The sequence below is a fragment of the Dermacentor variabilis genome, chromosome 9, assembly GCF_050947875.1.
Source record: "Dermacentor variabilis isolate Ectoservices chromosome 9, ASM5094787v1, whole genome shotgun sequence".
NCBI lineage: Eukaryota > Metazoa > Arthropoda > Arachnida > Ixodida > Ixodidae > Dermacentor > Dermacentor variabilis.
In genome coordinates, this window is record NC_134576.1 from 130495599 (window position 1) to 130517861 (window position 22263).

At 43.3% G+C, this 22263-nt stretch overlaps 1 protein-coding gene across 4 annotated transcripts in view; it reads left to right on the forward strand.

The window, feature by feature from the left end:
* The window catches only part of Fak (protein tyrosine kinase 2 Fak), a 51488-nt gene that overhangs the window by 14211 nt on the left and 15014 nt on the right, over positions 1 to 22263 (forward strand). The window contains exons 2-19 of one of the 4 annotated variants that reach the window (XM_075669409.1): positions 1754 to 1894; positions 3136 to 3213; positions 4698 to 4802; positions 5907 to 6018; positions 8044 to 8067; positions 8629 to 8650; positions 8751 to 8812; positions 9284 to 9334; positions 11280 to 11377; positions 12007 to 12094; positions 12614 to 12714; positions 13157 to 13272; positions 14300 to 14490; positions 15904 to 16108; positions 17149 to 17228; positions 18516 to 18547; positions 18818 to 19195; positions 20162 to 20200. In XM_075669409.1, coding sequence (XP_075525524.1) covers positions 1754 to 1894; positions 3136 to 3213; positions 4698 to 4802; positions 5907 to 6018; positions 8044 to 8067; positions 8629 to 8650; positions 8751 to 8812; positions 9284 to 9334; positions 11280 to 11377; positions 12007 to 12094; positions 12614 to 12714; positions 13157 to 13272; positions 14300 to 14490; positions 15904 to 16108; positions 17149 to 17228; positions 18516 to 18547; positions 18818 to 19195; positions 20162 to 20200 — 1923 coding nt within the window. The remainder of the gene's footprint in view (positions 1 to 1753; positions 1895 to 3135; positions 3214 to 4697; positions 4803 to 5906; positions 6019 to 8043; positions 8068 to 8628; positions 8651 to 8750; positions 8813 to 9283; positions 9335 to 11279; positions 11378 to 12006; positions 12095 to 12613; positions 12715 to 13156; positions 13273 to 14299; positions 14491 to 15903; positions 16109 to 17148; positions 17229 to 18515; positions 18548 to 18817; positions 19196 to 20161; positions 20201 to 22263) is intronic. The other 3 variants (XM_075669411.1, XM_075669413.1, XM_075669412.1) reach the window with 3 other exon arrangements.

A 22263-nucleotide genomic window follows, 5' to 3' on the forward strand; every position in this document is an offset into this window, starting at 1 on the left:
CGATAGCAACCTCTTTAGTGGCAGCGTCTGTCTCAGCGAAGCTTAGGGACACGCGCCCTTATTTAAATGTCTTCTTTAGGAACATTGGGCCAAATATTGCCTGCGTGATGCAATCAGACACAAACTGCCTTTGCAATGCTTGTATGCTTTTCCGCATAACACAGATGTATTGCAGTGAAGCTGACTTAAAATAAGGTGAAGCTTTCTTTATAAAACCGACCGCCATTGCGCAATGATTATTGAAAAAAAAAAGTCAGGTGCGCGTTAGATTTCTACTTTGTTTATAAGATCTCTAATGTCCTTTTCTTATTAGTTTGCTACTTTGGAAACATAGAAAGTGGCCGTGCGTTTTATTGGGGTGAGTGCTAGAATCGGGCAAATCCTGCCAAATGAATCAGCGGTTTGTTTTGATGTTTCTTTTGAATCTTGGTTAATTCGAACCACCGGATAATTCAGTCGATTTCGCCAGTCCCTGAAGGGCCGAATTAACGGAGGTCGACTGCATTACACTGAAAGTGTTGCAAATGTGAACTTGTTTATTACTGAAGACGCAAAGTGAGCCAATTCGAGGACCTGCAGCCACAGTGCACCACATGCACTTGCAACCAAAACATAGTACATTGCGTAATACAAGTCGTAGTTGTAACATGCAAAGTACCGTATTCCAAATCTAACGTGCACCTTTTTATTTTCTTGAAATTGGGTGGTGCAACATTTGCCTGTGCGTTGCAATCTGGCATGAAACCAAAAACGCATTGGCAGCAACCTGCCGTCAGAGAAGTCAGATGCAGCAGCATCGCTGTCACAAAACGTTGACCGAGCATGTTTTCGTGAAAGTTTCTGTTGGTCCATTTGGCGCTCGACTACGATCTTGAGAGATGTTTTCGGCCGATAACTATCGGAGATGCTATTACTTTCGCGAAATTTCGTGCGACCCCACACCTGATGCGTTGACGTAACCGGCCCCAGAGTTTCCGGTACTGTGCCAAACTCGCTGTTTGTGCACTGTGCCAGGAGCGCAGTCGGACGCATACTTCAACAAGTCCGGTTAAATCTCTAGCAAAAGTGATAGTAGTATTTCTAGAAGTGATCGCTCAAGAATACCGCCCCTGTGTGCTTGGTATGTGTTGCCAATGAAGCATGAATGGTGACGACAATGTGCTGTTTTCATTATGTTCTAAGCTGATTAAAAAAAAAAATAAGGAAAGAAATTCTCGTCTGTAAAGGTAAATTCTGTTTGTCCCGTTTTCTTGTTGTTTTTCTTTCCGGTTTGCGAACGGGGGGCGTGGGGGGGGGGGTGGAGCATGCAATTCTTTTTTATGAATCGATGGCATGTTACATTCCGGTGCACTTTTGTTTTCTTACTTTAAGCCCACGAAAATTGGGTCTGCACTAGATTTAGGGGCATGTCATATTTGGGTAAATGCGGTAGTTACATAGTGGAAGACATCTCAGGCCAGTAGCAACTGCACTGTGAAATGCACCGAGTGCCTTGACAGCACCATTAGACCACTAGTACTTGTGTAGGTTCCATAGCGTTGCCTTTGGAGTGTGAAACACTAGGTGAAACAGTAGTGTGAAACAGTCTACTTGTGCTCGTGTCCGTACTTACATTGACCATGCACCAAAGTTTCCCAGCAAACCACACTACGAAACAGTGTTTACTGCAAGCCTCCTGCTTTTGAATTGTGTGTGCTGACCCCCTAGTTGTCCTCGGTTCATTCATAGTAACCGCTGTGCTCTATTTCTGCAGCCGAAGAATCTGCGCAAGCTGATCCAGGCACAGTTCAAAAAGTGCTCGCAGCTGAGCGAGACCCAGTGCATGATGCGATTCCTCGAGTTGGTGCGTCAGGTGCTCCCTTACGACCGGGAGAACTTCTCTTGTGCCCTGGGGGTGAGCTTTCTTTTAATTTTTAACTTGTTTCAGCAAATCAACCTTTATGCAGTTGTTACGCCATTCATTGCGCCTGCATTCGTGGGAACGAAGCACGGTGTGCCTGAATGCCTCGTGCTGGCGATATCGTAAAGCTCAGCCCAGTTGCAGGAATGCTGTGGCAGATGCCAACTCTTGTCCACGCTGTGAGAGCATTCGTAATGTAATTTTACGCCTCGGCACTGGTGTGGTGAACCTCGGTGAGGGCACGCGGAACACGACACCATGTAAGATACACATCCGCGCTAGTGCGGGTGGTGTATGGCAAACACGAGACCGTTACACAATACTTTCTTGGCATGACACTTTGTTAACCACTGCAAAAGACGGTGAAGGATAATGTTAAATGGTAAGAAGGGCGGAGTGGTCAGCATGCTTTTCATTCTCATGCAAATTGACTTTCGGTGCCATGCTTGATTCTCCCAGGACACTGGGAAAACAGTATGTTTCTTCATATAACTTCCCTAAAGAATAAGAAAATGAGTGTTCATTAATTATGTATTTGCAAGACTTACGTTAACCTACACACTTCAGACTTTTGGTGCACACAACCATAATGTGGCCCCTATTCTCCCTAACTTTAAAATTGATTCTGCCCTATGTTCTGCCAGGGTAGCGCGGAAACTTTGTAACCATATTGTATGACACCTCTTAAGAGGCTAAAAACGAGTGTGCAAGAATTTTCGTTAAGGTCGTAATGAACTTACACACTTCACTGTTTTCCTGCGTAGGCGCCAAATATGCCGTCCTCCGACAACGGTCGACTGTTGACACAGGCAAAAGCGGCAGCCAACATCTTTCGATCTTGCAAGTACAGTATTGAGGTGCAGTTGAATTGTATGTGGTGTGGACGCTGGCAGAAACAACAATGCCACGATGACCATGGTGCTGGCGCTCCTATGTTGATTTTTGCCCATGGGATTTTCGTTTTTCATTGCATCTAATGGAATAATAAATTTTAAAACCCCGCCACACAATACAACATATTATTTCTTTGTTTCAAATTTAGAGACGTTGAATTTGCTTTTGATGTTATATTCAAGCACCAAAAAATTTGGGAATTAAATGTTCTTTTAATCTTGTCATATGCAGGTTACTTTCTCTTTAACATATTTATTTTTTTGTGGAGCCCAAATTATTTCACATATTTGGGTGTACATTAGAATTTCAGGCGTTTACATTGTTCTTTCCGTTTCATGCAGACTGGTTGGAGTGTACCTGTGGAGTTGGTTGTGAACCAGGAACTTGGCATTGGCTACCTTACAGACCGAAACGGACAGGTTCGTGCCTTGGGCGGTAGTGTTAGTTGCTTTTGATCGCAAGCGTGCATTTAATTTTTGTCATGGCTCCAGTATTTTTGTTTGTTGGAACTGCATTAGAGCAATGCTTTTTGTCTGTTGCTTGCCTTGCGAAGCCAATTTGCACTTCGTGTTTGTGTGCTTTGTTTGTGTGTTCATATGTGTGCATGCTGTTCTTTGAGCGTGCTTTATTTATGCATTTATTTATTATTGTGATACCAATTATAGGGACACTCCAGGCACATTTTTGCCGCCGCCGTCGTCACAGTTGCTTGGATGTTTCGTATGTAGTCCAAGGGCGATAACACCGTCGCCGTGCGCCATATGCTGTATGTGCAAGTGAAAGCACGTGATGGAAGCCAGCGATTGCGAGTCAGTCTGGCACGTGCGACAGAGGAAAGCGGAGAGCAAACATGCACCATCTTCTGTCGCATGAAAGGCCATGGGGGCATGAGAGGGAATGAGAGAGGAAGGGGTGGTGGTGTTGGGCTGTGGCAGCGACTGCGCATTTCGTGACCAGGTGCAAGGGGAACTGACGATCGCGGCTCAATCTCGCACGCGATATGGAGGAAACTGGGAAGGCAGTGCAGGAAGGAGAAGGGGCGGCTTCGAATCCGCCAACAAGTGCATACTTTGCACGGCCACGAATGGTCACGTACGCCATATCTTAAAATGGGTTTGCAGACGGCTCATACCTTTGTGCGTGGAGTGTTCTTGCTGCTCTTGCGTCGAAGCGATAGACAGCACGAAGTTCACTTCACTCGCTGCTGCTGCCGCGCTTGCTCACACCAGCCTTTTGACAGCAAGTGTCCGTGCTCATCGACTGTGTGTTTTCACGTTTGCTTGTGCATGCTGACACCATGCTTGTTAATTCGGTTAGGAAGCGAGTGTTTCCAAGTTTATACGCCCGATAAAACTACTGTCCTTTTCGTACAGCTCTCTATTAATTTGCTATCGCAATCGATGCTTCGCTTTTCGGGCAATACTGCATCTGTTTTATTTCAATGCTGCCGACTTGAGTTGCAGGCTTTAGGCAGGAATGCGTTACAGTACAGTAATGAAAGCAACAACAAATCGGCAATATATAAATAAAGAAGATAGAGACATTTTGTGCAAAACATTGTGTGCTCTGCACAATAGACGGTACAATGCAGGGTACAGTCGATAGTACAATAACGGAAAGTATAAATATAAAATAGAGTAAAAAAACTTGATGTTTCATGCATCATGCTTGTGTGCGTGTGCTTATGTGTGCGTCTTGTTTGTTTGTGTGTGGAATTAGCTTGTGTATGTGTTCTTCGTATGTGTTGTGCCTGTGTGCGCAAGTGGGGGGTTGTGCTTGTGTGACTACCGTTAGATTCTTGTGCTTATCATTACCGGTCAGATAGGTTCTGTTACTCTTTTCCTCATTTTTTTTCTTTAACTGCAGTTAAAGAACGTCCTGTTTATTGTCCTTGCTTTTGCAGCTGAACCACATAGCAAACTTCCAGCAGGTCCAGAGCATTCAGACCATAGTCAGCGACGTCAGCCCAAAACCGGTGCTTCAGCTGAAGATTGCGGGGGCCTCTGAGGTGAGTGCTTGGAATAAGTGGCAACTCGGGGCAAGTGTCACGTGATTACACCGAAGACGCAGCTTAGTAATGTTAACTCATAAAGGAGGCCGCCTGTCATTAGTGCCACGAAGGCTGCACGCAAAGCATAGTGCTCTAGACATGAAGTACTTTTACTGAATAAAAGAGGGTAGCACAGAAAATAGCATGCCACTGTTCTAGACTTTAAGAGAGACACTAGCGAGAAAAATTATTTGAATTGTACTGATAAATTAGACTACTAAAATACCAATGAATCCATTCATAGCGTGAAAAGAGGCTTGCCGACTCACAAAATGCACAAAAACAAAAGGTGGGTGACGACGCCGGGAAAGTTCTCGAACCAGCCAGCCATGACTCATAGATCTTGTCGTTGTGCACTCGTCCCTAATTAATTTTTTGTCAGCAAATATGGACTATTGCATTTGAAAGGAACTAACGACTTGACTGAACAAGTTTCAAGAACCTCTACCTAGCCACAACGACCCAGATACGAGAAAATACATTGAAATCCATTATGTCACACCAACGTACCGGTGCCGAGGTTTTCATGCGAAATTCGAGAAATGAAAATTTGACCTTTTTTCTCTCTTCTAATAATAAACCTATTACAGTGAAATTAACGAAAATATAGTTTTTATAGAATACTTTATCAGTGTAAAGTGATTTGGTCTATCTTTTTAGGGACCCTTTAGCTAACAAAAATGATCATGTTATTTTTGAGCTACGTGTCTCCTCAAATCCCTGTCCTTCGTCTGTTCCTTTTCTTTTTTGGTGTGTGCGGTCTTGCGCTTACTTACAATGTGAAGTATACACCATCTAGGTGCACAGAAAGTCCTCTTAACCCCTTAACTGCCATACAGACTTGGAAAAAATTTATCAGAAACATAAACTTTTCGTTAAGCTTGCATTGCCAGACCAATGCAAAATACAGCAAAAAGTACACAGGTCGGCAGCCAAGAACAACATAAGTTCAACATAAGATAACAGAAAATCAATTAACAAATAATCAATCTATTGGTCACTCAATTAGGCAAAAGCAGATGTGCTTTTCTGTCGGTCAAGTCAAATCAAATTTCATTTCAGGTGCTAAGCATCTCCTGCCCATCGTTGGCAGTTGCGGAGAGCATTGCTGACTTGGTGGATGGCTACTGTCGGCTGATCCAAGGGACGCAGGCTTCCTTCTGGAGCCGTAAAGGTACATTTTGATGGGAGAAATGTCCCAGTCACGTAGACTTCCCAGATTTTAGTGTGGCTGACTTCTATTGGAAATTTCAAACGTGCCTATAGTCAGTAATGAATTATGAATAAGGGACACTGGTCCGTGCGAAAAACCTTTGTGATGCACCTGTCATTAGTTCCTCCGTGCTGCAAGCAATAGTTTTCCAGCTGAATACACCAGCATGTAGAGCCTTGCCAGCTGGCATTTATTATCTCAGGTGTGGGGCTATGAAAATTCATATCATGGATTGTTGTCTACAAAAATTACCTTTGATGGCACCAAGGCTATACGGCATACGCATATGATTATACTTGCCTTTCTGCTGAGTCTTACACTTGTGGTGGCAGCTTTTTGATGGCACTTCGGATTGCATTGGCTTTAACTCCAACATTCGTGAGTGGCCATTTGGCAACACACTTGGTGGCCACCGATAGTTGGGCAAGTTGGTGTGTATTCATGGTTATAATGGTAAAAGCAGCGCGAAAAAGGATGTAAGCAGAAGGACAGAGAAAAGGGCCACATCATCTTTGTTTTTCTTTGTCCTTTTGTCTGTGTTCTTTGTCCCACTGCTTTTACTATTCCAGCCATGCTTTAAACCAGTGTTAAACCTGTCCATGTGACTAGGCTATGAACGATTACCGGCACTCTTGACATATTCTTGACAACCTCGCCGACCGTCTCAATTTCTGCTGCACTGACATGAAGCTTCACCTGCATTGACAGGAAATAACTCTGCTGATTGTTTGAGGTTCAGGTATTTGTTTCCTGTCTGCCTGTCTGTGTGATACCTTTCGTGTGACCTTTGTGCTTGCTTTGCTAATCTGCCGCATGCTTAAGTACTTTTTATGCTCTGCGCTGCTGTGTTGTCAGAATGCTGCGAGTCTGGCTGTTTAACCTTTATCCGGCTCATTAGTTCGTATGTTGATTGGTGGTGGCATCAAGTTTTAAGAGGAGCAAGCCATAAAAGTACAAAAAGCTCTGTATGTTCAGAAGTGTGCGAAGTATCGCGAGGGCTACTGGACGAGCATAAAGAGCGTTAACAAAATAATAATACCTTGCAGTTTTAGATGATCATCGCAGGTTTCTATGCAAGGGCTTGCAGGTTTTTGATTACGGCAGTCAAAGTAGGTCTTCCACGATGTGACAGACATTGACATTCAATTCTGTTTTCCCAGCAAATGTAAAAGTGGGACAAGCGTAACTGGGCCGTCATCACACTGGGCAACTTGTTGGTGAACATTGTCCGGAAACAATATTCTGTTGGTCACAGTAGCACACAAAATTGACTGCAATTACTGGAATTTGCGTTTCGTTCCAACATGGCCGGTCATGCCACTTTGTTTGTGAACTATGTCAGACAGTTTGTTGCCCATTGGGATGATGCATTGATGCTGTGGATCTGTGAATGAGACCGATGCAATAAATTTAAGCAAGGTTTAGGAGTGATCTGGTTGGTATTATATAACGAGTAGAGTTATATAACGAGTAAGGAAAGCAGAGAAGATGGGCCAGGCACAGATAAGCACAATGCCCGCATAATAAATGGTGCTGTTTCGCTTAACAAAATTCAGTTGGAAGGTAGTGCAGGTCCTTGTCTGACCTGTCATAGCTGTCTTCCTTTCTTACTTCAACTCCACTCACTATAAATTTGCTGCGCTTGTTTGGCTTGGAAATGCTGATAGCTAGTCGAGGCGTTAACAGTTTCGGACTAACGTGTTGGACATTTTCTTGTTTTCTTGTTTAGGAATTTAGTATGGTAATATCTCTCAACAAAAAAATCTCACTCTGTTGCTACTAACAAATGGTTTAAGGCTTTATGTCGAGTGTAGACTCACAGTAACTCTTTTTGTTCACAAGCTGCGATAAATGACTGCAGAAAGAGTGTGCGAGTGTTGCTGTGCGATGTTTGCTAGCTGTGTTTGCCTGCTGTGTGTCGTGCCTCTTTTAACACTTGCCACCTGACCTTGCTTTCTTCTCGGCTGCTTGTCTCTGTCCTCGTAGAAGCCACTGTGGAAGCTGAAGAAGGTAGGCTCATTTCTCCCGCTGGCCTTGAGTGGCTCATATCAAAATAAGCTGACCCATTTGTAGTTACGCTTAGTCATATATTGTTGTGCATAATCATCACGTTTCACTGACCAGACATGTCTAGCGTAGCAGCATGTGTTTTCAAACAGCACTCACTGTATTGACAATACTATCAAATACTTCTAGTATTTCTGATTGTTCTAGAGTATCTTGTAAATACAAGAAGTGAGTGGACGATGTCGCCGCTTGGAAGCCCTTGCCAGTTCTCAGAAACAATGTCACGTCTGTCCTTGTCACTTAATACATTAGCCTTAATCGATTGTTTAGTTGCCCATTGTGAAACACTTAAATGTTTTAAAACCGCTTCTGTACGTGAAGATTGGAGAAATTCTTTACTGCTTTTTGAAGTTGTCGATGAGAAGCAAAATAACGGTTTCTTGAAGATGTGGAAATATTCTTTGTAATTTTATTTGAGACTGCAATTTAAAAATAGTTATTACAGGCATGGTGATAATAATATCTAGGGCAGTGTTTGACATCATATTTTACTTTTGATTTCAGATGCACATCCCCCTAAATACAGGTAGGAGCAATATTTTTTTTTTCATTTTATTGTAGCTGAAAGTTCGGGGAGAGAGATGGAAAGTTCAACAACGACGGGACTTTTGTATTTTCTTACATAGGTCAGGCGTCAAGCACAAGAATCATTCCAACCCCTCCGGTTCGAAGAAGCAGGGTGCTTCAGGTAACGGTGCTTCTGGACCGTATGGTTCTTGTTCCTGTCTTACACATTTCATAGGACAAGTTGGTGGGACATAGCAAGTGCAGTCGAAATGTTTTACAATGAAGTCACTTCAGAGATTAAAATACCTACATTATATACACTAGTATTAGTTATAACCATATATTCGTCACATGCTGCTATTGGTGGCACAATTTATGTTTACTCTGTTATTCACAAAAATACTTTGAAGTAACAATACTCGTTATGTCGAGTTTCAACTGCGTGTACAGCACGAACAGACAAGGTGAAAGGCGAGGGTGAGACGGGATGCAGACGAGACATAGAGAAGAAGCGTCCCATTCTCAACTTGGTCCTTGTCTGTTTTCACACTCCCTCTACTTGTTGTTTTCTTGTCTTGTGATTACTAGTGACAGTTTGTCTTGGCGCTAGGCCAGAACACTTTCATTCTTAACCGTCTCACTTACGTTGCAGAGGACTATGCTGAAATTGTTGACGAAGAAGGTGACTACTCAACACCTGCAAGTGAGTTCCTTTTTGCTTTTTCTCTGTATGTATAGCGGTCTGAAATTTTAGTCTATCAACCTTAAAAGAAGATATTGCTCTTACTACTGCTTTTATATTGCTTATCTTTCTTGGCATGATCACATTTTAAGTCCGCATCACTAACGAAACACTTGGAGCCTTTGCAGGTATTGTTGCTAAAAAAAAATGTGCAAAAGAAAGTCTTATGTACACCTTGACATCGAAGCAGCAAGCAATGGCAGAAATGTATAATGCTCTTGCATTTAGTTCCCTCTTGGAAACGAAATGCCCGGAAATATAAAGTGAACTTTAACACTCAATGTTTTATTAATGTTGCAGACAAGAAAGAAAATGGGATCCCGCTGCGAAATTTGAGTGAAAACAAAGCAGCAATGATTGCAACATGCTTTAAAAGTGTTTGGAAATAAGACGTCAGCTATTGTAATGTGATTCACAGAAGTGTGTGAATGCATAAATTAGTATTACTTTCGCAATCGACAACGAACCTACACTTCTCTTACAGACATTCATTCTTTATTACCTTGCTCCATGTATAGCTCCACGACTCTCTCCACCATTCCACAACTCACTACAGACACGCCAGTCCGAGTCTCGCGACCTTGTGCTCAATCCAGCAACTACAGTACCCCATTCAACACTAGCGCCATCTGTTGCTGTTAACCCTAACTACTCGAAGTCCGCTGGCACCATCCCTTTCTCCTCACAGTACTTCAAGGAAACCTGCTTAGCAAAAAATGTGTCATGGTAAAAAACAAAAGCAAAAAAAAACACAATGTTGAACAGTTGTGCGAGTACACATAACTTATGAATGAGAATTTACGGAGTGTTGCTTAAATATCAGCTCCAGTTGTACCTGATACTTCCAGCTAAATGGCCGGCTGATTCCCGCTCCAATTTTGCACAAATGGCACTTTGGATTCTGTTAAGTGTAAAGCCATGTTTGCGAGCCTTATGTATTGTTCACAATAAAGCCGAAGTATGTGTCATTTGCGGCGATGCCACTAAAAAAATATTGATTTTGCTGAAATGGCATGGTGGCTCCACCTGTTACTGCTATGGTCGATTGATGCCAACATTTCGTTGCAGCAAAATTGGCGTTTTTCTAGTTCAACACCCATGCACAGGCAGGGTCCCCAGTGGCTCATAGTGGATCACACATGTGTAATTCTTGTCCAGAGAGACCCACAGACGCTATATTAATTTCAATTTTCTAGCTCAATCTGTTATTCACTTCCTTACCGTTGAGCAAGTGAAGCGTCGGGATTTCAGTGCCAATGCTTGCTTGATTTTGGTCATGTGACAAGAACCGAATAATTGTGATAAAGAAATTATTTACAATTAAAGCATTAAACGATTAATCGGAATGTTAATCAATCAGTCGCATAGCCCTACCTAAATGTCAACCTTGTTATGAAGCTCACTCTTGTTTCGATGGGTGCACTGTCTGGACACTGGGAAAATAGCATCTCAAGCTCCTTGCAAGCTCAAGCATCTCAAGCTTAAGCCCAGGTTATGTTCTGAGCATAACTCTTATATTCAAGAGAAGCAGTGAGTCGAAATAAGTGGAGATAAATGAAGCGCAGTTAATTAATTGTTGCGAGTTCTGAGCAGGTTGCTTCGCTTTAGCTCAAAACAAGTTCAGGGTTTCTTTATTCTTATGAAGTTCAGTAAATCTGGCTGGCTCTGACTGAATTTTTTGTTGGAGCAAGAGTGAAACCAGGTGAGTTTTCATGGAAAAAAATTTTTTGTTTTGAGAGAATGAGGATCATTTATGTCATGGTTTTGAAAGTGTTCATCATTACAAATACTAAGAGCATATTGCAACCCACTCAAAATTTGAAGTGCTTGTCCCAAGTGAGCAATGAATGTTTTAGTGACAGTTGGCTGTGTGCTCAAATCATCTTTGTTTTTTTTTCTTCTGCAGCCAAAGACTACGAACTTTGTCGTTCCCACATCACGCTCGGAGACATCATTGGTGAAGGCCAGTTCGGAGATGTTCACAAGGGGACATACACTTCGAAGGTGCATCCTTATAGACCTTGCAGCTGTTCATGGAGAGCTCCAAACCCGCTTTTATAAAAAATTGTGAATTTTAGTTCTTTTTTTTTTATCCCTTTCTATTTTCTTATGTGTTTGTTGCATTCACAGAGCAGTCACCACCAAAATAATAACACACTAGCAGTTTGCGATTATGATACAGATTATCTCTGCTTTACATAGTCTGTATTCTTGTTCTGACTGCGGAAATTTTAGTGCCTGTTAAGAAGGAACTGCAGAAGTGTTAACGTCAGCTTGTGTTTTAAACAGTGCTTAGTGCATGTTTCATGTTCAGGACCAAATTCAGTTTGTGAGGATGGGGCTGAGAAACATGCAGTGCTCTTTTGCAATGAACATTAAACACACACTGAATGTTTATGTTTTTTGTGCAATTTTCTTCTCAGCTTCTGCGTTTATGTGTTATGAACACTCTTTCTCACTTATTTCCTACCTAGCTTGTTTAGCCTTTCTTTTGAGGCAATCTTGTGAACTGTGGGGGGTTTAGAGGGGGGGTTTCTGTTCCGACTGCAGGACTTTGGTACTTTTGCAATTACGGCTTAAATGTTTACACATGCTGGTTGCCACGCTGTAATCCTCCAAAACTTGGCACGCAGGCCGACAACCAGGTAGTCCCTGTGGCCATCAAGACCTGCAAGGTGGAGACGGAGGATTCCATGGGCGAAAAGTTTCTCGAAGAAGCCTGTGAGTTTGGCTCTTGCCGTTGTGCATTTCTGTCGTAGTGGTAACATGGTCGCACAAGTCCAGGAACTGTCCCTAATTAGAATGAAGCAGCACACTTTGATGGGGGAGAGCTCTCGGCCTTGAGTTGACGGCAGCTATCTTTTGCCACATTTAAGGGGCCCCTAGCTGCACATGACATTCTTAACACATTTCTAAAAGAACATGCCTATTGTGTATGGCACGCCGTGACAGTAGTCTGTGGTAAACATGGCAGCGCTATATGCTGTGAGGAAGGCACAAACTCAAAAAACAATCCTGCACTCTTCTCGGAGCTTTTTCAGTCCCTTCTCTGCATACTAGTAATTAAAACACAATTTTTTTTTGCTGAATGTTAGCAATTCTTTTGGGGTATTCACACTGATTAGATTTCCCGTGTTTGTTCTATCTACCTTTCTGTTGCCAACTGTTGGCTTTTGACACAGAGCATTGTGTTTAGCTCAGAGCCTGTGCTGAGCAAACGTGATTGTGATTGTTTTGCAGATATCATGCAGCAGTTTGATCACCCCCACATTATCAGGCTCATCGGCATCTGCTCAGGCTCACCCATCTGGATCGTCATGGAGTTGGCCAAACACGGAGAGGTAGGGAACGACAAATGCGACACTGTGCTTTCTTGGCGTGCTTTTGCACTGTATCTGCAAAGAGAGAGCTTTACTGTGCATGGACCCAATCTGTCCAGGAAGCTTTTAAAGCAAAGCCTTCCTTGCATTTGTTTGAAGTGTGTGAGCGTGTCCACTACAATGTTTATTGATTTAAGCGTCAGCGGCAAACGGTCATTGTTACATGTGTGTATGTGCATATTTGCTTGTTTCGTTATTTCCTCATGTCATTCCTATGTGCTCATTTGATAGTCAAATGTGGGAAAGCTGATGACAAAATGTTGCCAGCATTTCAAATATCATACCTGGTACATTTGCAGAGTACACTTGAGTTAGTCACTTACGCTAAGAACAACCTATCAGGTGAATCAAATCAAATGAAAATCTCCAGGCTTCAACACGGGATGATTTGTGGGCATTTCAGATGCGAGCCTACCTGCAGAACAATAAGCATCGGCTAGACTTGGCCACTCTTATTCAGTATGCCTACCAGCTGAGCACAGCGCTGTCTTATCTGGAAAGCAAGAAATATGTTCACAGGTAAGCAGATGGCATATTCATTCTATTGTGCTGTATAAACAGACTTTTAGTGGGATTGTCCAGTGATATCAAATGTGGAAAGAAATTATCTCACGTATGAAAGATGGCTGTGTGTGGAGTTAGGCGGAGTAAAGCGGCACAACTTTGATGCTTTAGCCGACACGCAATTGATGGCAGTACCTTAGGCATTTCTGAAATTTGGGTACTGTGGGAGCCGAACCCACAACCTTCACAATACATCGCCATACCTGCCAACACTTCCAAATTTTTCACAGTGTTTGTGAATTCGGGCTTGTTTTACAATTTCAGGAATGTTGCATCAAATTTAACAAAAGATAAATCACGTTGAAAAAAAAAAGTTTCAATTAATGGTCCCTGAGCCTTCTGTTGGAACTCTTCTGATTGTGAAAGAATGCCAGAGAGAGGTACTTGCTTCGAACAAGTTTGTTTAGTCAAGTTCCTGAAGCAGGTGACATGACCAGCAGCAAAGTTAGTGAAAAAGTCACTGATCTGAAAACACTGTGTCATCTTGTGCTGTTGCAAATTTGCTGTAGCTTGTGTGTCACACCTAAATGTAAATCTTCATTAAAATGAAGTGTGTATGTAATCTACGAGAGTCATTTGCTCAGGGCAAGCTTTGAAAAATGTGCGTTATTGATGGTTCATGCGAAAAAGCACTTTCTTTGTTCCTTGCATAATTTAATCTTTTTTTAAATGTTTTCTTGTTTTGCAGGACAGCATGTTGTTTTCAAGGCTGTTAAAAATGATGGTGCTTTAGTTCATGAAAATCGTTTGTCAGTTCCTTGTAAGTCCTTGACAAGCCTTGAATCTGTTCCGCGAATTCCACTGCAAATGCTGTAAATCCTGTCAATCAATCAATCAATCAATCAATCAATCAATCAATCAATCAATCAATCAATCAATCAATCAATCAATCAATCAATCAATCACACAACATGAGCAGGGCATCAATGCCTGCAAAATTTGGAGTCTGTGCGTGTTGAGCATACACGACACCACGGTGCAGGGACATAGCAGCGCGAAACGTGCTGGTGTCATCACATGACTGTGTCAAGCTGGGGGACTTTGGCCTGTCCCGCTGGGTGGAGGATCATTCCTACTACAAGGCTTCTCGCGGGAAGCTGCCGATCAAGTGGATGGCACCGGAATCCATTAACTTCAGGCGCTTCACAGCCGCCAGCGACGTCTGGATGTTTGGTGAGCCAGGCCCCTTTCGCGGCACCGATCGAGGTTATTTCATTATGTCGGGCTTCTGCGCGTCAGTGGGAATTCTCACCAGAACCCGATAACGCAGCAGTACGCTGCTGAGCTGGCAGCTGCTGTTGGTTCACTGTGAGGAGCCTCAGGAGCTGTTACCCACCACAGTAGCTCGGTGGCGTTGCGCTGCCAAGCTCGAGGTTATAGGTGTGATTCTGGCCACGGCGACCATATGTCAGTGGGGGCAAAATGCAAAAAACGCTGGTATACTTAGATTTAGATTACTGTTAAATACCCCCCTCTTCCCCAGGTGGTCAAAATTAAACCAGAGCCCCCCACTACGGTGTTCCTCATAATCAGATAGTGGTAGTGGCATGTAAAAACCCTGAATTCAATTAATCAATTAAGATTATTTGAAACTAGTAATTTAATTAGTGAAGCTGACAGGTACTGGATACTACAAAGGTGCTGTTGACAAAGACAGCAAAAGAAGTGCCTGTTAGCTTGAGGCTTGAGAAAAACTGGAGGTTTTCATTTGAATGGCAGCACCCCCTCTTTAATTTACTAAATACTACTTGCTGCCCTTTGACATGCGTGACAGTAGAGGATTAAGCAGGATGTGTCGAAGTTCACAGCTGCTGTGGCTGTGTGGATGGTAGAGAAAAACAGTGCTTCAAATGATCAGGAGTGAAGGAAAGCATTTGCCACTCTCCCATACCCCTTCCCCTCAGCCTCTCAAAAAAAAGAAAAGAAAAGGCATGTCAAAGTGGTTCTTGCGGGGGAACTGTAACACAGCAAAAGATAGCATAATGAAAGACACAACATTGCAATTTATAGGCATCACCCAATGTTAAACAAGGTTGTTTGTAGACAAGCTTGCAAATGTGTCAAGAGGAGCAAGCTTAGGAGCCCCATGTCACATATGCGCCTGTGCAATGGCTAATTATATTTTCACTAGAGATAGCAGAGTGTTATGATTTGAAAGTGTGGAACTGCAATATCGGGGAAAGAAAGGAAGAACACAGGTTTTGTTTGAAGAAGGAAACCAAATTATTTGTTTAAATGCATGGTAATTATTGTGGGCATTTATTATAGAATCATCTCATACCAAATCATTTTATTGTGTTACCAAATATACAGCTGAATGTCCAGAAGAGGGTCCCAAAGATGATAATATATCGTCATCATCATCATGTGCTGTGTTGGGTATTTGCCGAGTCTCTCTCCAGCTGCTGCATAAAGGTTGCCTCAACTGCTGCCTCGCAGTATTTCTGTCCAGTTATATGTTATGTTTGATTGTGTTTAGATATTGAAATAAATATTTGGTTTCACTTTTGGCTTGATTCAAGTGGCGATCGTTTAGGCTCTTTGGAGCCATCCCCGAGGACAAACACGATCTTATTGTCCCTGCAGGTGTGTGCATGTGGGAGATCCTGATGTTGGGCGTCAAGCCCTTTCAGGGTGTCAAGAACAACGACGTGATTGGCCGCATCGAGGACGGCGAGCGGCTGCCGCTTCCTCCCGACTGTCCTCCCCGCCTGTACAGCCTCATGTCCCAGTGCTGGTCCTACGAACCCTCCAAGCGACCCTGCTTTCGCGATGTCAAGCAGGTGCTCAGGTGAGAAATGACGACCGCACCCTGAACCTTGGAACCGTGAGCATGGCCATGGAGAGTGTAGTGTGGCTGTATGTATTTAGGCAAACAAGCGTACTTAGATGGAAGATCACTTTCTTGAAGCCAAATGTGAAAGTTTCACCACTTTAGGCAGGCCATCCTCTTTAAGTGGGCCGTCCCCCACTAGTAAGGGCCATTCAAGAGTAGATCGAAGATAGGTGCAGCGTCTCTTTTTTAATGAAAGTGTTGAGGAAACACTTTCGATGAAGTTGATTACAGTGTTCACCTTTCGCTAACCATTTTAGGCAGTGGCATCAGAGTTACGTTTCTTGTTTTCGATCATAGCTGCCAAATAAAATGGTGTGCTTTAGTCCAGAACATGCCATGCTAAGCGGAGGCTTCAGGTGTTTGTCTTTCTTGGAGAGTCGTGACACACTGAATATGTACATAGGGTAGTGTTGTGCCTTCCCTATAGTGAAATGTAGTCGTTACTCCTTACGAATGCTGCATGGCATTTCTTGAGTTGTACTGATTCAGCAGCTAGGTGCTTTCAGTGTCAACTCAAAGGCACCATTGCGGAAGCACACATTTCTCCTTTTCCCACATGAATTCGTAAGGAGCCGTACTTCATTCAAGATGTGGCGCTACACCCATGGAGTTTCCTACAAAAATAACTAGAGGGAGCTCAGACACTGAAACCATTTAGCTACCATGGAAATGATTGGTATCAAATGCCACGTCAAGCGAAAGTGAAAGTATTCCCAAAAGTGATTGATCGAGAATACAGGCCCTAGTGGCAAAAGCAAGTGAGGCCGAAGTCTGAGGGAGGCATAGCTACTTGGTGGCTGCTACTTATGCTCGTTTGGTGATACCTCTGCTCCGAGAAAGACTAAGCCTCTCTGGCAGCAGCAGTGGAAATTAGGCAGACTGGCTTTCGCCCCGACAAGAGCTTCTGTCCTCTGAGCCTTGCCTCTTTATTGTCATAAGATACGATTGGCAAAACTGTGAAATTAAGATGCGTGTGAATTGCATCGTGTTTGCAGTGAAATTCTGGCCGAGGAACGGCATCAGCTGGAGGACACCATGAGGCGGGAGAACCGCCGGGTGCAGGCCATGTCCTGGGGTAAGTTGCGTCACGCTCAGCCTCGGAGCATGATAGTCTTTCCTATTGGATTGGAGCTCCCTCCCACCTGATGTTGCTACTTGTTTAGCACAAGCAGTCAAGGGATTGATGAAAATTTGTCTGGTTTGTGAAGGTGAAATTGCAGTCACTGACAGAACCTAAAGATGAAAAAAAGTCAGGGATGTTCCAGAGCCCATGTTGGTTCCTTCATCACACCTAAGGAACTTGTGTGGTCGGTAACCCATAAAACGAGTGTGAAGGATTGTGACCAAGGAACCTGTATGGGCTCTGAGATGTCTCTACCTTTTCTTTTTTCATCTTGGACACTATCTTTGCCACTCATGTACGTAATGCAAAAGAAAAGGGGTAAGGCGTGCAGTCATGGACACAGGAGAAGAGAAGTGGACAACACGAATGCCGGCGTTCATGTTGTCCACGTCTCTTCTCATGTGTCTGTGTCTGCATGCCTTACCTCATTTTTTGCATTATGAATCCTTACCAACTAGCTCATCTTTCTGTTGTTCTAAAGCTCATGTATGATTTTGTCATGCACCAGTGTGGTAAAAGTAAACTTTATGCTTGGCCAGTGACCACAATTTTGTCTTCAGTGGTGGTACAAGCTTGTCATGGGGTGATTCAGTTTTATTTACTGTGTATCCACTGTTATGACACCCAGTGTTGTTCATTGACCCGTGTTGATATTGATATATTGTTTGTTCTACGTTTTTCTGGCCATTCCTCCAACTCTTACCACTTTGTGACATATACACTTTATTTTTTTCGTTGTTAATGTCGTTACCAGCAGCTCTCCTTTTATGTTCATTCTTTACCTATTGGCCTTCTCTTCCCTTGCTTCTTTTTGTTGCTGTAGTTGTTCTCTGCATTAGACAAAATGACTTAAGACTAAAATATAGCACCTATGTTTTGGCTGCCAACATGTAGCTGATAGTTCTGAAAAACAAAAAAAGAACTAAGGATTCTCAAGCTGTTTTGTGCTGGTTCTGTGACTAGTCACTGGTCCTAAATGGAAGTGACAAATGATACCTGTTCCTAGGCTAGCTAGGGTCATACTTCCTTATGTTATAAAAGATACTGAACGATGTGATGAAGAAATGACAGCAAAGAGTTTCTGGATGCTCTTTTCTCGTCCAGTGGTTTCTTTGTCACATTGTTTTGTGTTTTTTTATTCCACAAGGAAGTGGCCATGAATAGTATAGCAGATAAATCAATAATTCTTATTCTTCATATTATAATTAAAACACAATTATCACCATGCTCATTTTGCAGGTTCTTCTGGATCTGATGAGCCACCACCCAAGGTGAGCAGCAGTGTTGCAGATACGTACGAAACAGTCTGTGCATGCACCAGCAGTGAATGAAAATAGATAACCTGGTACTATATTGGGAAGGGCTGCGTCTAAGCTTCGGTATTTGATTTCGCATCTGCCATTTCTGCTAGCCACTACCTCTGTTTCTTCTCATTGTGAACACAGTTGAACAGCTCACATCTTTCACATTTGTTTTCTCACATGCTCGCATGCCTGCGCTGCCTTTGCAATTGTGCCAGGACTCTCTGAATCGTGTCGCAGCCTTCCCGGCACCCTGTCGACCGAGGGAGCCGCGCGCAGACACCGACCCCGACCGTGGGCACCTACATCGTGGCCCAGACGCCCGAGGTCCTGGCCCAGCTGCTTCAGGAGAACGATGGCAGCCTGCCCCCGGCCTGGGCCTACGTGGCACCTGCTTCGCCAACCAACACATTCACGGTACAGGACCTAGCCAGTGGTGGTGATGGCGCCCCGAGCGCCCCAGGCAGTGCGCTGGGGAGCGGCGGCAGCAATGCCGATGGCAGCAGCACGACGGGGGGTAGCATGGCAGGAAGCACAACATCTTCATCGGCGTCCCCTCGAGGGGGCGCTGCCGTGTCAGCGGGAGCAGCGGGTCAAAGGTCAAGCCTCGCCTCACAGGTCAATGGCCTCATCTCTGCAGTCGGGGAGCTCATCTCCCCTCTTTGTGTGACGTTTTCTAACCCCAGCCCCCCCCCCCCCCCCCTCTCGAAATTTGGATGTTATTAACTGTTAGCTCTCGTGGCTCTTAAGTTTGTCTTTTATAGTGTATAGCTTTAAACAGTGTGACCACATCACTTGGTCAGTTTGTAGCTTGCTTAGTTGGTCAAAGAGAAAAGAAAGCTAGCATTAGATGTGCAGCTTTCCATCGAAGGAGCAAACCGCATACGCATGGCAAGGATTTGCCACCTGTAAGTGAGTAAAAATTTACACAAATCATGTAAACAACAATGTCATGTGTTCTGGTAATTGATGGGGACCAAGCAATACCATCTTTCTGTAGAATTTGAGTGAAAACAAAGCAGCCGTAAGCATGAAATCTTGTTTTAAAGTTGTCAGAACAAAAATGTAGACCACTTTATACCCATGGATTCTTTTCTGTGAATGCATTACTCAGTGTGTGTACACAATATGCACATATTTTAGATACACATAGTTATCCAAGTGTAACAGAAAAATAAAAGATTTGATAATTTGAGAAGTATGGAACTATAACAAGATGCAGTTCTCATAAATTCACAGAAAAACATGGCAATGTTTTTAATAATAATTACATTTGTTAATAAGTTACATAAGTTACAATAATAAGTTACATTTGTCACCAGCAGGTGGCTCTTCATTTGGGCCACAACTGCGCCATCTCTTGGTGACAAATATAATGACATATAAACTTTGTGCTGACAATGCCCATTAAATCTAACCATTGGAGACTCGCACTTAGAAAGAGGAGGAGTTCACAGTTGACTCATAGGAGCTCTACTAACTGTTGCCTCCTTAATTCTTGAAAAACATTTGTAGTTTGTAGAGTGGCCTCCACTACCTTAAGTCTGTCTGTCCTTCACTGATGCTGTTCACTACCCGTTTCAGGACCTCGTCCTTGAGCAGGAGAGTTACGACAACCTCGTGGTATGTCACAATTGGTTTTCACCAGCTTGCTCGGCCGTGCTCTTCCCATACTTAGTGCTTGCCTCTCTGCTGTATGTGTTGTAGTCTCCATGTCCTTGGCATGTTCCCATATCATCGTTAGCCTGGTGAGCCTCCCAACTTGATTTGATAAAGCTATTTTCGGTTTTTGCCTTTGTGTCTGCATGAGAATAAGCCAGCTTGTGAGGCGAGTGTTTGCATTGCCCGCTGTGTAGCTGTTGTAGTTTGCTTCCTGCACACCATTGATGATGTGTTCCCTTGTTGTGTGCCATTCTTTTTTGTGTGGTATATTCTGTTTCTTACCTTTTGTCATGCGGCCTGGCTTGTGAGGCTGCTGCTGAGATGATGACTGCTTATACAGTTGAACTTCATCGTCACGAACTCGCATCTGATAGAAAAGTACCTTTGTTATATCTAATACTCGTTTAAACTTGCATACTGACACTGATGAAAAAAGAAAGATCTGGTCTATGCTAAAGAAATGCAAGCATCTGGTCCTTTGACAGGCCATCAAAGGCTATCCTGTTCATTTTGAGGGTCCGTTGGTGCGTTGGTGGCTTGTGGTGCCGGTATGTAGCGTGTGAATGAGACCAAAGTATAAATGGCACTCTGCCTTCTCATTAATAGCAACCATGCAATCATACCATGCGATCAAAGTAATTGCACAAGATTGTCCGGCACGTTGGCTTGTCAGCTGCAAGCCAGCTAAGACAGGCCACTCGCCAACATGCTTATGCGTGTCTAGCATGTGCCACATCAAGTTTTTCTTGCTCAGTATTTGACATTATTGCTACCAAAATACAGATATTGAGCCACGATTGAAGAGGGATCAAATATTCACCTTGCTGTAACCAATATTGTCCTGTGTATTTGCACATTCGATTCTGCTATAGCAATAGTGGTTTCATTGAAATGAAGCATGGCGAACCAAATTTGAGATACTTGTTATATTTAATAATTTGTTATACTTGTGTTTGTTGTATTAAGGTTCGATTGTTACCTTTAGATTTGGATTTTGTGTAAATTGTGCACCATTGTGGGCGGGTGTGCCATATCAGCACATCAGTCCGGTAATTCTCCTTAATCCTGCGCTAAAAAAAAAGAGTCCCATGATGAGGATTCTCCGGTGAAAGAACTACATAGCAATTATAAGTGAGTAAGGCTTTGTGCTTCTGCAGAAACCTCAGCTTGAACACACATGTGTTTCTTTTCTTATTGGTTTGGAATGTTCATTCAGCCACAAAAAGGTTACAGGACCTGAGATTTGCTAAAATGCCAAATTCCTGTGAGGCCTGAGCACATAACTATGAATTCAAAGCTTCAGTCTGTGGTGATTATTGCCCCCTACAGCAACTCATTAAATGGGAATTGCCATGCCCTAACAGCGAAGAAATTGGTGTTTGCTGTGGAACCCATGTCCCGTAAACTTATTTTGCATAGACTTATTTTGCATTGACAATTCTGTGAACTTTCGCAAGCTCGCTATAAAGAAAGTGCAGTTTGTAGAGCTGTAGCTATAAACATTGGCACATCAACATTTGATTACTTTCTACAGGACAGCCATGGCAAATAACTTTATGATTCCACATGACCCGCTGCTGTTTATCATTCCACACGACTCGCCGCGGCAGCTTACTGTCTATGGTGTTGTGCCGCTGAGCTCTAAAGGTCATGGGTTTGATTGAGGCTGCGGCAGCCGCACTTCAATGGGGGCGGCATTAAAAGAATGCTTGCATGCTTAGATTCAGGTGCACGTTAAAGAACTCGGAAGTGTTCAAAATTAATCTGGAGTCCTCCACTACGGCGTGCCTCATAATCAAGTCATTGATTTGGCATGTAAAAGCCCGGAATTTAACTTTTTATCATTCCACATGAGTGAAAAAAAAGAAGAGTTACTGCCGTTTGAAGAAAACAAAAAATGAAACTGGCGAAGCTAGAATGTTTCACATCCACTGCCTTGGTTGTGAGTGGTGCTGGTTAACACTCCCAGTGCTAATCTTGCACGCATACACAAATACCCAAGAAAGCGGACGAGAGGCTGGCCG